Source organism: Alligator sinensis, unplaced genomic scaffold, assembly GCF_000455745.1.
Source record: "Alligator sinensis unplaced genomic scaffold, ASM45574v1 scaffold1302_1, whole genome shotgun sequence".
Lineage (NCBI taxonomy): Eukaryota > Metazoa > Chordata > Crocodylia > Alligatoridae > Alligator > Alligator sinensis.
This window is the reverse complement of record NW_005842612.1, coordinates 215954-229883: the sequence shown is the minus strand read 5'-3', so window position 1 is coordinate 229883 and position 13930 is coordinate 215954. Positions and strand designations below refer to the sequence as shown.

The 13930-nt window shown below is 56.4% G+C and overlaps 2 protein-coding genes across 6 annotated transcripts in view; one reads left to right on the top strand and one right to left on the bottom strand.

The window, feature by feature from the left end:
- LOC102369585 (RNA-binding protein 14) overlaps nt 1-4279 on the top strand; it is a 10057-nt gene extending 5778 nt beyond the window's left edge. Inside the window, exons 2-3 of the mRNA XM_025214902.1 lie at nt 1-656; nt 1432-4279. The exon at nt 1-656 is cut by the window's left edge and continues 1142 nt beyond it. Coding sequence (XP_025070687.1) covers nt 1-656; nt 1432-1639 — 864 coding nt within the window. The 3' untranslated portion in view covers nt 1640-4279. The remainder of the gene's footprint in view (nt 657-1431) is intronic.
- Nucleotides 4280-6010: 1731 nt separating this feature from the next.
- On the bottom strand, nt 6011-13624 carry LOC102381255 (RNA-binding protein 4B). Of its 5 annotated transcripts, none has more exons than XR_003096119.1 (4): nt 13109-13623; nt 8858-9547; nt 8616-8714; nt 6011-6673 (listed from the first exon to the last, which is right to left on the bottom strand). XR_003096119.1 is itself a non-coding variant. In XM_025214908.1 (3 exons), the coding sequence occupies exons 1-2, from the start codon at nt 13518-13520 to the stop codon at nt 8865-8867; spliced, it is 1095 nt and encodes a 364-aa protein (XP_025070693.1). In that variant the 5' UTR covers nt 13521-13624; the 3' UTR covers nt 6011-6673; nt 8842-8864. The 5 variants fall into 5 exon arrangements, 3 of the variants coding, with proteins under 3 accessions (XP_025070693.1, XP_025070691.1, XP_006033229.1); XR_003096118.1 differs by having other exon boundaries at nt 8638-8714; XM_025214908.1 differs by lacking the exon at nt 8616-8714 and having other exon boundaries at nt 8842-9547; nt 13109-13624.
- Nucleotides 13625-13930: the final 306 nt, after the last annotated feature.

Genomic DNA, 13930 nt, shown 5'->3' with positions numbered 1-13930 from the left:
GCCCCCCAGCCTATGGATGGCCATTCAGCCTCCTATGGCACCCAGCCTGGAGCTGCGCTGTCGGCCTCCTATGGAGCCCAGCCTGTGGCCACACATACCTCCTATGGAGCCCAGGCTGTGGCTGGCCACTCAGCCCCTTACGGTGCCCAGGCTGTGGCCGGCCACTCGGCCTCCTATGGGGCCCAGCCCACAGCTGCACTCTCAGCCTCCTACGGCACCCAGCCCGCTGCCAGCCTCCCGGCCTCCTACAACGCTCAATCTGCTGCCAGCCTCCAAGCCTCCTACGGTACCCAGCCTTCTGCTGCGCTCTCAGCTGCCTATGGCGCCCAGTCTGCCGCTGCCGCCACTCTTGCGGCCTCATACACCAACGACTCCTACAAGGCACAGGCCTCCGCTTCCCTGAGCGCTTCCTACAGAGCCCAGGCATCGAACTCGGTGGCCGCCTCGTACGCGGCACAGCAGTCTGCCTCTGTCCCCATGGCAGCTACCTACAGAGCCCAGGCCATGTCTGCGTACGACGGGCAGCAGGCAAACGCATACCTGGGGGTGTCTCAGGCTGCTGGCGCCGCCCCACCATATGAGCGCACCCGCCTCTCCCCGCCGCGGAACGCTGGCTACGATGACCCTTACAAGAAGTCGGCCGCCATGGCTAAAAGGTATGCAGCTGAGCTGGGGGCAGTGCCCGGCACGTGTATAGCACCTGCCCGGGCATTGCCACATGCAGTTTGGGGCCCTGCAGACAGCCAGATGCGGACAGGCCTCCGCCTCTGAGAACGCACCGCCCTGCTGATGGGCTAAATTAACCTGCTGTCATGGAAACGCTGCGGGGGGTGGGGGGAGGCATTACTTAACTGATTGGTTACACTGACAGACTGGCTTTCTGCTCCGCCAGCCCCCTGTGGGGGGGTAGTCCAGCGGGTATTCTGTTGCCTCATATGCTCTGGCGTTGGAGACTACAATCAAAGGACTCAATCCCTGCACGTCTGGGTGGTGGCATAACTTAGATGCCTCTCTGGGAATGGGAGGAGACCGTTGCCACTGACCTGGATTGGTTTTAAACCAGTGCTCTGGAGCTAAAAGGCCTGGTGCCCCGATTCCCCCTCTCTGAGCTCAGCTGGGGTCTCCTTGCTGTCTCTGTTGAAAGCAGGGAAGGGGGCCAGGCTGGCTTAGGGAAACCACAGCACTTGTTTCCTCATGTGCTGGGAAGATTGGTTTTGAGCTGCCCATGTCCCTGGAGCGAACTGTCCCTCTCTGAAACAAGACAGCGAATTGGGGAGCTGCTCTGGAAAGCGCTGCCTAGCCGCCGGGGTCTTGCTGGCCAGATGAGTTAGCGCTTGGGCTGTGTGGCTGCCGTCCTCGCCCCAGGGATGCCAAGCGGGCGCTGTCCTAACCCTTGTGTTTTATTCATCACCTGTCTCTTTTCTCGACCAGGTACGGTTCTGACCGCCGTTTATCTGACCTATCAGATTACCGTCGTTTAGCAGACTCGCCGCTCGGGTACCGTCGTTCACCCACCAGGTCCCCGATGGATTATCGCCGCCTTCCAGAAGCGCATTCCGATTACGCCCGCTACTCGGGCGGCTATGGCGATTATATGCCCAGTGCCAGGCTGCAGTCTAGTTACCAGCGCCGCCTGTAGGAGGTGGGGTCCCCGTCCCAGGTGGGGCAGTAGCACCGGTTAAACATTCCCCGCTGGGACACGCTCTTAGTGTCAAGCCAATCTGCGTCTTCGCTAGGCTGGCGCGCGCTCGGTTCTATGCTCATTGAGACTCGCTGCGTTTCTTTCCCTCCCGCGCTCTCTCAGGGGTCACAACAGGCTGTTATTTTGGCTCTGCTCCCTCGTGTCACTCGGTTCAAGGTTTCGGTGTCGGGTCCAGGCGGGAGCACAAGGGCTCCCTGGAACTTGCGGCTGCAGTCGGCATTCTCCAGGCCTTTACTCTGGGTGGGGAGAGGCAGGGGCGGGGAGGTGGATTTTTCAGCTGCCTTTTTTCGTTGAGTTTTTACAATGCGACTTCAAGAAGAAGTTCCGTGCCGCGGGCTTTCCCAGGCCAAAGCCTCAGCCGCGGGATTCCTTCTGGCTCCGTAGTGTTAAGAGTGCCAGGGCGTCCGTGAAATTAACTTTTTATTATTATTTTTGTTTGCTCACGACTCCTGTCGCTTCGCCTTCAGGCCCTATTAGTAACCTGCAGTCTCCTCTCAGGCAGGATTCCCAATAGCTGGGATTGTCTGATTTATTGCTCCGAATTGTTTTTATAACCCGAGCAATTGCGCTGTCTCTGAACAGTGTTCTTTTATGTAATGTGGAGAAAACCCTTTCTTTCTTTTTCTTTTCTCACCCGTGTTAAGTTTGCATTAGGCGCGGTGTTAGACTCGATCTATCAGAAAGGAGCGAGTTTTTGTATGACTGAATAAAATGCTGGGCTCTTTACAGTTTAGAAACGGCTGTCTGGCGTGTTTTTTCTTCTTTCCACTAAGCGGTTTCAGGGATTGTTTCTTAACGCTCTTCTTTGGCATCACCTTGATGCTAAAGGTGGACCCCGGCTTTACCATGCGCATCCACCGATGGGTGGATGTGGGGGTCACCAACACCCCAGAAGGAGGAGCAGAGGGGTTGGGGCCAGGGCTGTGTTCTTCAGTACTGCATCATGCAGCTTAATAGACTAAGAGGTTCCTGGCCCCGAGCACTCATGGTTGGGGCAGAGCAGTGTCATCCCTGTTGTAGTACTTTCCTGGTAGGGGGCAAATCCCTGTTTCAGAGGCCCAAGTCCCTGCCTGGCATGCTGTACCTCGAGCAGGGCTCCTGTGGACTGTGCCGTTACCCAGGAAGTTGAATTTCTGACAGCACGAGTTAGATTAGGGTGGAGTGTGCAATTGGTATGAGGATGGAGCAGAGGAAGCAGGGACCAGCTGTACAGCTCCAGGATGGCGTGTAGCAAAGGAATGGGCGGCCTAGAACCGGGGTTGGACACCCGTGAGGGGGCAGGGAGAGCAGATGAGTGGAGTGCAGGGTGGACGGGCATACCAGGGGAGGGCCTGTGCTGGGGTGGTAGATATGGGGCTGGACACTGGGGGTGTTCCGTCTGCCTCACTCGTGCCTCCTGCCCTTGGGCTCTCCTTGGCACAAGCCAGGACATACAGCATCGTCCCTCTGTCCCCATGTCTGGGGTGCGGGGGGTGACATCTCATTTCCCAGGATCTTCCAGCCACTATATCTGGCTGCCCTGGGGCAGCAGCTGCAAGGACTAGAATGTTGTTGGGCAGCACATCCTTCACTGAGCCCCTGGGAGGCTGCTATATTCCCTGGGCCTTTTGGGCTCATGAGTGGCAAGGACTTGGCCTCTTCCCCCCCCCCCCACCCCACAAAAATAGCAAAGGATTCACATTTGCTGTTATTGAACTGCTGCCCCAGAGCCAGAATTGACTCCCCTCATCGCTGCCCACCTCCATAACCGGGTCAGAAGGAAGGGGCTGTTTCTAGATGGACAAACGTTGGAGCTACCTCAGCTTTCCCCAAAAAGTGTCTATTCATTTTTTGGTACCACTAAGGCATTTGTGTCTGACGTCTCAGTTGGTCTGGTGCACAAGAGCCTGAGCTGTTGTCACCCTTAAGCTTTTGCTGATCTAATTATATCCACATTGTTCCTTAGATTTCTGGCAGGCTTAAGGGCTTGCTATAGCACCCGCTCAATGATTTCTTAAAACGCACTTCAAAAATGAGTCCAAGCTGTTACGCAAGGCGGTGGGGGGGGGGAATAAAACAGCTTCGACTTTGATTAAATGGTCTTTGCATCCAGGAAATATGCGGATTCCGTCATAGAGACTCATTAGGTCAAGTTGGATCCTCCTCCGTGAAACGATCCGTCTCCAATGTCTTAAGCTCCGGTACGGTTTCTCCTGTATTGATTACAAAGACTCAGATGCGGGAGTGAAGAGCTTGCAAGATGAGAATTACAACTTTGTTTAGCTTTAAGTCGGTCATTTACATAAAAAAAAAAAAAAAAAATGGCTTGACTTTTGGACGGACTCTACTCCAAGGCTGTTGTTTGTCTGGTCCTTTAATGATAGCGTTTGCTTTTTTTTTTTTTTTTTTTTTGGATCAATAAAAAATCTTGGCCAGTTTTAGCAAGGCTAAATGTAGTGTAGTTAGCTTTCTGACTAGGTTTTTCTTGGGGGGGGGTAGGTTTCTATTAGTAGTAATGCATGGTGAACTTTGCATTTCTCATGCCTAAGATGCAGAGCTTGCTGTTGGTGGAGTGTTTATTAAAATATCCGAAACATCCCCTTTGTCCTGCGGTCTCTGTTCCTTGCCTTGGGTGACTTGGTAGTTCAGAAGTGTGTTCTAAAGAAACAGGCCCAGCCTCTTAATCTGGGTTTAGGAAATTATGAAGTATCTGGTTTTCAAGCCACCTTAAATCATGACATTCTGTTAAGAACAAAAATGTCATCCTGGGTCAGACCAATGGTCCATCCAGTCCCGACACTGGCAGGTGTGGATGGCACAGAGCTGGGTACCTCTAGAGCACCCTCCCTGCCATCCACTATGTATTGGGTTCATGCAGCCCCTTGCCAGCTGTGGCAGTGAATTCCACAAATGTAAAAAAAGTCCTTTTGCCCACCATGTGCCTGGTGTGTAGAACTGTGCAAGCCAGTCTTGACAGGTGGCTGCTGGGGCCCAGGAGGAAGTGGCCAGTAGTACCACAGCATCCTAATGGTGTGAAAAGCTGGTGCCATCACAAAAAGGGAGGCCAGGCCAGTTCATGTCAGCACTGCCGGTGGTCCTTGACCCTGAGCCTCTACCAAAGCCGTGCACTCCAGAGCCAAGCCAAAGAATCCTCCTTGCTATTTACCTGCTCTCTCTTCCAGTGTCAGTTTACAGCTGCAGCCCTGGGCTCTGACCTTGCCTTTACCAGTGAAGGAAGGCCGGAACTGGTGCCAAAACATCACGAAGAGCCTTGTAGCTGGGCTGTCCCTTTTCGGGGGGAATTTAACCACAGAACTCCTTCCTTTCCCTTTGCAGGGAGGGGTCTGACCACATACTACCCCTCACAACACATCGCAGACTTTCTAGAAGCAAGCAGTAGGCAAATAAGAGGACAGTGGCACATGACTGACTGCTTGCTGGATAGCTTTCCTTTTTTTTCCTCTCTGAACAAAGACCATGCCCTGTGTAGGTTGCACTGCCTGTGAAAGGCTAAACTTCCTCTGAGATTAGAGCCTGGCTGCCTGTTATCTGTGTTTGATTAGATGTGCACAAGTAAATGGACACACCTGATAAAAGCCCACCAGCTCCCTGTCTGTGGATGGGCTGAATGCTGTACTGTTAACTCTAACCCGCTCCCCCACACACACTGACTCACTCTTGCACAAGGCCTACTTGCATTTCAATTCCAACTTACTCTTGAAGCACTGAGGCTGCGGAGGAAGAAAGCAGCAACGTAAAACTTGGGGAGCAGGGTGGGATCCTAGCAGTGGTAACTCGGAGGCCAGGAGAGCAGGCTGTACCCTCAGGCAACCACAGCAGGGACAGGCTCTGGCACTACAGGGGCAGGGACAGATCAGTCAGACTGTACAGTGTTACTAAGGGTGGCAGAAGCAGTGGAGATCAGGCTGGTGCAGATACAGCAGTTGAGGGCCATTGGGCAATGTGAGAGGTAAGAGAAGCCTAAAGAAGTGCAGGTCAGGAATCCCACTGCCATAGGAAGAACCCCAGCCAAGCTCAGCACCCACCAGCGGAGGTGGTTACCCAGATTCAGCCCTCTGTGTAGCGTTTATCATCTCTAAGGGAGCACCGCTGAGCAGCTGTAGTAGTACGGCTGGTTCCAGGCTTCAGGCAACGGGAGACTTTTGGGAAGGAGCGCAAAGAAAGCCGCATTCAACTGCCCTCTCATGCATGCCACCCCAGGCATCAGGGGGGAGAGAGCTTTGCTCTGTTCCTCCCACCCCTGCCCAAACCCGATGCATGCACCCCCACTCCAACCTCCCGGTTACACAAGAGACAGATGTCAGTCCGTCTGTTACAAGCATTTATTTTTCTGGAAAAAAGGAGTGGCAATCGAACGCTGCTAGACCTACCCCCCACCCCCAAGTCCCAAGGGAAGGGCAATCACAGCTTATACTCCAAAAAGAAAAAAGGTCAGGGTAGAAAAGACAACTCCACATCAAAGGCCAGAAGTACAGGAGGAGGCTTCGTGAGGCCACATCAGATACAACACTTCGTACTGAGGAAGACTGGACTAGTCACCTTTACAAACACGCGCACACACATGCTTTCAGAAAGGGAAGCTACGCACTGGACTGCCCTAGAGGCAGCAGCCTCCAAGCACATCTCCCAAAGGGAAACAAAAAGCAAGCTAGCACTACAGCTACTCTAGCTCAAAACCTAGGCTACGGGTGGAGTGTAGTAGCTCTGGGGGCAGGAAAGGCTCTGCGCTGCCAGAGGAAGTGAAATAAGGGCGGGGCGGGAAGACTGACACTAATCAAAGCAGCGCCTGAAAAATAAAGAGAGGGAAGTTAGGCAGTTTGCTTTCACTAGGTTCTGGAGGGAGGAACACGCATGTCCGTTAAAGGCAAACGCGACTGGCACGCTTGGCAGCCCAGCCCAGCGCAGTGCGACGCGCACGGTACAGATTTCATGTGCAACAGGAACCCCGACGTCCAGCCGCAAATATCCTACCTGAAAGATAAAAAGCACAGTTCGTTCAGAGGCCCGGAGACAGAGGTCTGCCTTGACACACGCTCGCGTCTCCTGTGCAGAGAGGGCACGTGGCTGCCTGACAGCTGCCAACATCAGTGCAAGAGCGTACTCGGGAAAGAGGCTCCTGCGTTCGTGGCTGTTGTTCACAACGGAGGCAGGGAATCAGGCTTCATGAGACAGCATGGTTGCTCCTAGGTCCTGGCCAGAGGGAGGCCCAGCAGCGACTCTCTGCTTGAACCCGTTTGCTCCCCTGACGGGTAAAGACACCTCACACTGACTGTCACGCTGCCCTGCACCCTCCGAGGGCTCCAGCTGCTTGCACATGGGTGTCTGACTGTCTCCTTGCTGATCAAAGGCTGCGCTCTGAAGAGTTACTCCAAAAGCAAGAGGCGCTCTCTGGTCTAAAGCAGGCTTTCTAGTCCTCACCCTGCCTTCCTAGCCTGACTGGCGCAGCACTGTCCAGGGACTGTAGGCAGATCTGGTGCCTCTGCGGCTGCTCGTGGCTGGGCCCAGCTCGGGGTTTCCTGTGCTTGCAACTTCTGCCTGAGGGATCAGCTATCTCAGTCCTACCAGGAGACTGAGCTGAAGCTCTGAAGCGACCCCAGTCAAGTCCCTTGGAGGGTTGACAGGAACGTGGCACTTTGAAAAAGTTCTGCTTTTTAGCAATTAAAACAAAAAAAGGGCTTAATAAAATAAAAAGGGGGTGGGGGCAGGATTTAAAGCCCTACTCTTCTATTGTAGCGGTTCCTAACCTCTTTTATAAAGCTGTGGACTGGCACAGGAGCAACAGAGCCAGCTGCCTCCCTCCTGGGGCTGCCCTGCCGCCCAGCTTTAATCCCATGTGCGACTGCTGACACGGAGGAAGCCGCCTGTCCAGACAGACATATGGGGGTCCAAGCAGGGGGCTCATGCTACAGCCCAGCAGCCAACCCTTTGCAGCCTGGTATCAGGCTACAGCCTGGTGGTTGGGAACCTGTTCTAGAGGCTGGTGATCTGTCTCTCCCTGAACCACAGCCACAGTGCCCTACAGTTGGATTCTGGCAGAACGCCTTTCAGAATCTGACCCCACCCCATGTAAGGCTCAGCACCTCTGCGCATGTTGGACCTCAAAGTGTTGCTTCAGCCCAGCAGGATCCTGCCCTTTTCATGCCCCCCGCCCACCTAACTTGCCCCAGGAAGGGAAGGGGCAGGGCTCAGCAAACAAGCAATCTCTTTTAACGCACTGTAAAAGCAGCCCAGCCTATGCTCAGACCTCAGGGAAATCAGCTGAGAGTTGTGCAGGCTTCTTTCAGCAACTCACTGTGGCCACAGCAGGGTCACAGTCTATGCTAGACACAGCCAAGGATCCCCCTCACCCCCAAGCTCTCACTCAGTCTTTCCTGCTAGGATCTGCCCCTGACTGCCTGCATTTTGCAAGCACTGCACTGCATCTAGGGTGCTGGGAGCCAGGAAGATAGCACCCCAGGATCTTGGCGGGCTCCCCACAGGGTGCACTCGTCTCCTCCACGCTGCACTATGTCAGCTCACCCCACTTGTAAAAGGCTACCGTTGGAGGCTGCAGCCTGCACAAGGCGATGGTGCAAAGGAAGCTACACCCATGTTCTGCGCTCGGCAGCAGTTGGCAAGTCAGAGCCAGGAGAAACTTGTTTGCAACCCGGCAGTCTGGGCCCCCAAAGCAACCCCCTACCAGTGTGCCAGAGCCCGAGGTCAGGATGAACGTTGCTACCATCTTCCCAAGAGGGGCAGGCTCTCCTCAGCAGCCAGACCAACCAAGCACAAGCTGACAGGCTTTTAACTGCACGAAGCAGGGTGCCCTCGGCCCGACTACCCTCCCCACCATGGCTGCTGCTGTCTGGTAGTCTAGGGAGACAAAGCACCGCCCCCAGTTTGTACACTCCTGCCCGTTACGCACACCGTGTACCAAGAGCTCTGCTGACAGGCACCTCAGAAACCGGCAGGACGTCTGTGTTCGACCCCACTTCGCCTCCACACCTCTGCCTTGGACAGTGCCTTCTTAGACCTAAGAGGACCCGGCATGTCATTATGGCTTTTAAGACCCAGGCTTCAATGCTTGACAAGTGACACGCAGACAGAGAATCTGCTGCATCTGTCCTCAGAGCCCCAGAACAGACATCTATGAACCACACCTGAAAGCACGCTCACCTCCGGCTCAAAACGCAGAGTACCGCGCCCTGTCCGCGTACGGATCCCGCCCGAACCGCTGCACGTCGTAGAGGGAGGCCGCCCGCGTGACCGACGACGCTGGGGACAGCTGGTTCCGGTCGTACGCGTACGCCTCTCCGACGGTGGTGGCCGCGGCTGCCGTGCGACGCAGGGGGCTCCTATCCCGGGCGTAATAGGTGGAGGACACAGCTGCCGCGGCAGCGGTGGCAGCTGCGGCGACGGCCGCCGCCGCGCCCGGGGTGGGCAGCAGAGCTCTATCGTAAGGGTCTAGGGTGGTGGGGAGGCGGCTGGCCATGGCTGTGGTGGCGGCGGCCATGGCCGTGGGCTGCACCTGGGAGTACTGGGCATACTGGGAGTATTGGGCCATGGTCTGCTCTGCATAGGCATCGTAGGCCGAGCGCACGCGGTAGCGCTTGTAGTAGTCGACCATTCCTCCGTACCCGTCATCGTAATACATGGTCTCCCCATAGCCCGTGGGATAGGGAGTGCGCACTGCTCCGTACTGCTCGTTATAGGTCTCGGTAAAGTCAGGCACCTGCCCCGGGCGGTCGACCGGACACTCTTTAGACCAGTGCCCTTCCTTCCCACACCGATAGCAGCCACTCTTGTCTCCCATCCCGGGCGCAGTCCTGAGCCGGCTCGTAGACAACTGCACGCGCATCCGCTTGCCTTTAAGAAACAGACGCAAGAAGGGTTGCTATAAATTAACTGCCGCCACACGGGAAGCCCAAAAATCTGTTACAAAGACAGAGCACAAGAAATCAGATTAAAAACATCAAAGCAAGGCCAACGGCTTTCCCCCTGGAACCGCTAGTCTAGTCTCTAGGCTACCAGCATCCTGCCTAGCCGATGGCTTCACGTTGCAGGTCCTGCAGCATCTGGCTTCTCTGCTGGATCGAGGTTTACCTGCATGAAAAGTGCACAACCCCAAGAGCACCAGGGGACAAGTCGCCATTGCAGTCACAGGAGCAGCCCTGTTGTAGCAAGCCCCAGGCTGGCTCTGCACAGCCCGTGGCTCACGTGGTAACAGGCCTGCAGCACAGACCAGGAGCCACACAGCACTGACCGCTAGCAACACGCTTACCAAGGGGGTTCCCAGCCCAGCCTGTTTCTGCCAGAGACACATGATGAGCTCTCCCCACAGCAAGCCAATGCCTGGCGGTCCACACAGCAGCTAGACAAAAGGCACTGCATGCCTGCCACCCAAGCCCAGGAGGGAATATCAGAAGGCAGAAGGGGGAAGCTTGTCCTGAGATGGCTCCTCTGTACCTTCCAGAAGCCTGTTCTGAAAGGCTGCAGAAGCTGAGGGACAGACATGGAGCGCAGGGCTACACGCAGGCATGGGCATGAGTGGTTTTCTATCGCCACTGCTCAGCAAGGGGAAATGATGCAAGATTGAGTCAGAGGGAGCTGCTCTGAAGGCTGAGCCTTTTGGATCCAGGTGTGTAAGCACAGGGCCCACAGCAGGCAGCCCTTTCTGCTCTCCTTCCCTGTGACATAGGTACCTCTCCACGGTAGCTCCTTGGGCTAGTGTCATCCTTGCCTGTCCGGCTGAGTGTGCGCCCTACCTTGCAGAGGCTGTGGCTTACTCATTGGCTCGCATGTGCTGTACCTCTGGGGCTTCAAAGGGCGCTTTAATAGTACATTTGGACACGCAGAATTCAGATCACAGGCTACACACCGAGTGGCTCTGGCAGTTTCCTCCAGAAAGGCACAAGGGTGCTCATCACACTGAGGACAGACACCGAAGGAGCGAGGGGACGAGCACCTTCCAGGCCTGAAGCCGCATTCATATTGGGCAGCAGCAACAACCCTGGCTAGCCTGAGAGAATTTCAGCAAGTCACATGCGCTCAAGTGCCTGGTTGCACAGCAACACAGCTTAACAATCACCACGCGCTGACGCAGAGATGAGGGGAGCCTCCAGCTGCACCACACTGAATCAGAGTGGCCTGCTCCTTCTCACAGCACAGCACTGGCCCCTCCGGGATCACCCCCTCCCCCTAAGAGGGGCCCAGGGACAGAGATTCCAGGTCCCATTCAGACACAGGAACCCCGTCTTCAAGACACTGCTTCCTCCCTCCCTGCACGTAGCTGCATGGGGCGGTAAGCAACCTCCCACCCCAGAAGACTTACCTGGAGTGACCAGGTGGCAGCCAGTGCTGAGGTAACACTGCCAGGTACTCCAGAGGGAAAGGGACTACGTGCCCAAGAGCAGGCCAAACAGGGAGAGGCTGCAGGTCTGGGGCTAGGGCTGGATCACACTGCACATGAAGCCTGAAGTAGCAAACTACTGAATGCAGCCCACCCAGGGCCGTCTCTGCCCATGTCCTCTACGTGGGGAGGGGCTGCATTCACTTGCCACAGGGACTTCATGCTGCTACAATCACTTCTGAACTAGTCTGAATGGCCAAAGCAACTTGGGCACTTCCGCTTGTCTTGCCCTAGCACTGCCCCCCGCCAGGTTCAAGTCCCCTGTATATCGTGGGGGGTTCCCCTAGACCACACGGGCCACGATGTAATGCACCAAGCCAGCAGCTGATGTCACTCCTTAACAAGACAGGTGCAGCCCTGTGCCCACCCCCCACACCCAGTGCACCAGCAGACAGTGGTCCTGGCACATCCCGCCCGAGACCTCCCAAGTGAGACAGTCCCACCCCCCGACTCTATGGTCAGGCCAGCCCATGTCACCCTTAGTGCCCTCTCTAGCCCTGAGATGGAGTCCAGCTTCCCCCTGGAGATGCAAGATGATGTCCAAGGATGGGTGCCACAGCCATCTACCAGCACCCTTGCCTTCAGTGCTGGAACCGGTACACAGATGGCCCTTATACTACCAGAATAGAGACAGCTGGCATGAGGCGCCGGCCTGGCACTGATCCATACCGTGTGTGTTAACCCAGACACCTACAGAGTCCCCAGATTCATTGACCTACTCGGGCACACACAGAGACCTCTGCTAAGCACACAGCAGCTAACAAGCATACTCAGTGCTCTGCTATAAACCCACGGGCAGGCTCCGCTGCCTGGTGCTGGCCCCTATAAAAAGAAATTAAAATCCTGGGCCCATTGGCCACGGGCAGGAGACAAGCAAGGATCCAACGAACCTGCTGAGTGAAGCATGGTGCCATCCCTGGGACCTCAGAGGCAGCATGGCCTTCTTGCCTGGGTAAAGAGGGCTTGCCTTAGGCCTTGCACCCACTACGTGGTCCTGCACGCCACCCCCCACCAATGGCTCCTGTGACCAGGCAGTTGCCCATGTGCTATATAGGCCAGGCCGCACCCCCCGACCCAGCTTCCTTCCTCGAGGTGTCTGGAACAGGCACCAGAAAAAGAACATTTTAAAAACCTTGCTGGTGGCCCCCTGGCTGTTACGCAGTGCCTTGGCCAAGTCTTCTAGGCTGCCCAGGGAAAGCAAGAGGGCAAATCCAGTGCACTCTGGCCGTGCTGGGGGACTACAGCGTGGCCTCAGTGCTCCAGCGGGGAGCAAGGGTGAGTGATCTTTAATAAAAGGATTCTTATTCAAACAGCTGCCTGCTTTCAAGTTAAAGGGGAGTGGGCACAAACACCCCAAAGTCTCGAATTGCCCCCCACCGCCTCGTGAGGCGATTGCAGAACCGTCGGAGTAGAGAACACGTCTCTCAAGACGGGCAAAGCCCAGCCTCCTAGCGAGTGCAGCAGCCTGCTCCAGGCCACCTTCACCCCTCAGGGAAAGGGGCCAACTAGGCTGCTTGCAGGTCCCCTGAAGGGAAGGCTCTCCAGCTCCCGCCTTCCTGGGCAGTGCAGGGCTCCACCTCCACCCACTCCTGGAGGCAGGGCACCTAGATACCCTGGGCTCCCCCACCTCCCCCGCCTGCAGCCCGGGGCACCAACCATGCTGCCCTGCTCCTGGCGCAGCTCAGCCAGCACCTCTTGTTCCCCTCGTACATCCAAGCAGTAACTGCGAGGACCTGCACAGCTTGTTCCCAGTCTCTCCAGACCCCGCATAGAGAACAAGCAGAGTGACCTTGCCTGCCTGGGAAGTGAAACACATGCCCAAGCTGAAAGCATCTACAGTAAACCTTGATTCCTCCAGGTCCCAAGCCCCTCCCCAAAACAATTCTGCACGCTTGTTCAAGGCTCTGGCAACCCCCGCCCTGCCCGGGGCACTGTCCATCCAAGCCCACTGGGCCCCTCCAGCTGACCTGTTCCTGGTGCTACCTAGTCCTAGCGGAGGCCGCCCTATCCTGCGTCACCTTGGAACTCGGTGTTGTCGAGGCCCCGGATGGCCTCGACAGCATCTTCAGCCCGCTCCATGTGCACAAAGGCATATTCCTTAACGATGTCGCACTCGATGACGGGGCCGTACTCCTCGAACTTGGCCCGCAGCTCCAGGTTGGTGCAGGTGGCGCTGATGTTGCCCACGTGCAGCTTGGTGGAGGCCTTGCTCTTGTTCTTGCTGGCCTCCACGTTGATGCAGACGCCATGCAGCTTGTGGTGGTGCAGGTTGCGGATGGCGTCCTCGGCCGCCGTCTTGTCCTCGATGTGCACGAAGCCGTAGTTCTTGATGATGTCGCATTCCAGCACCTTCCCGTACTGCTCGAACAGCGACCGGATCTCCTGCTCCGTCGCCTCCCGCGGCAGGTTCCCAATGAACAGCTTCACCATCTCGGCAGGGCCTGGCAGGAGGGGGAGACATTCAGGAGAAGCGCTCGCCCCAAGGCCGTGTTCCCTGACCTCTGCAAACCGACACGGATGCCCCCGCCCCGCACAGCCCTGTTTGGCCAACGTGCCAGGGACAGATGTTCCTTTTCCTGTGCGGGCAGCTCATTCGCTGCAAGCTAAATCGAACCATGCCACGCCGTCAGGGAATCAACGGTGGGCGAAAGCGGCAAAAACCCACGAAGATGGTCCACATTTAATGGGGACCCTATCTGGCTTGGCTTGCACGCCTCCCGTCCCAACAAGCTCGGGGCGGCTGACAATGAGAGCGCAGAAGCGGAGCGTGCCCGGCTCCTCTGGTCGGCCCGGCGGGGACGCTGAACACCCCCCAGAGGCGGAGGGTGTCCTCCAACACC

Coding starts and splice junctions, on each gene's coding strand:
- LOC102381255 (XM_025214908.1), bottom strand. CDS start 13,520: ATGGTGAAGCTGTTCATTGGGAACCTGCCGCGGGAGGCGACGGAGCAG. Junction 9,548..13,108: donor CGACAACACCGAGTTCCAAG/GTGACGCAGGAT, acceptor TGTTTCTTAAAG/GCAAGCGGATGCGCGTGCAG.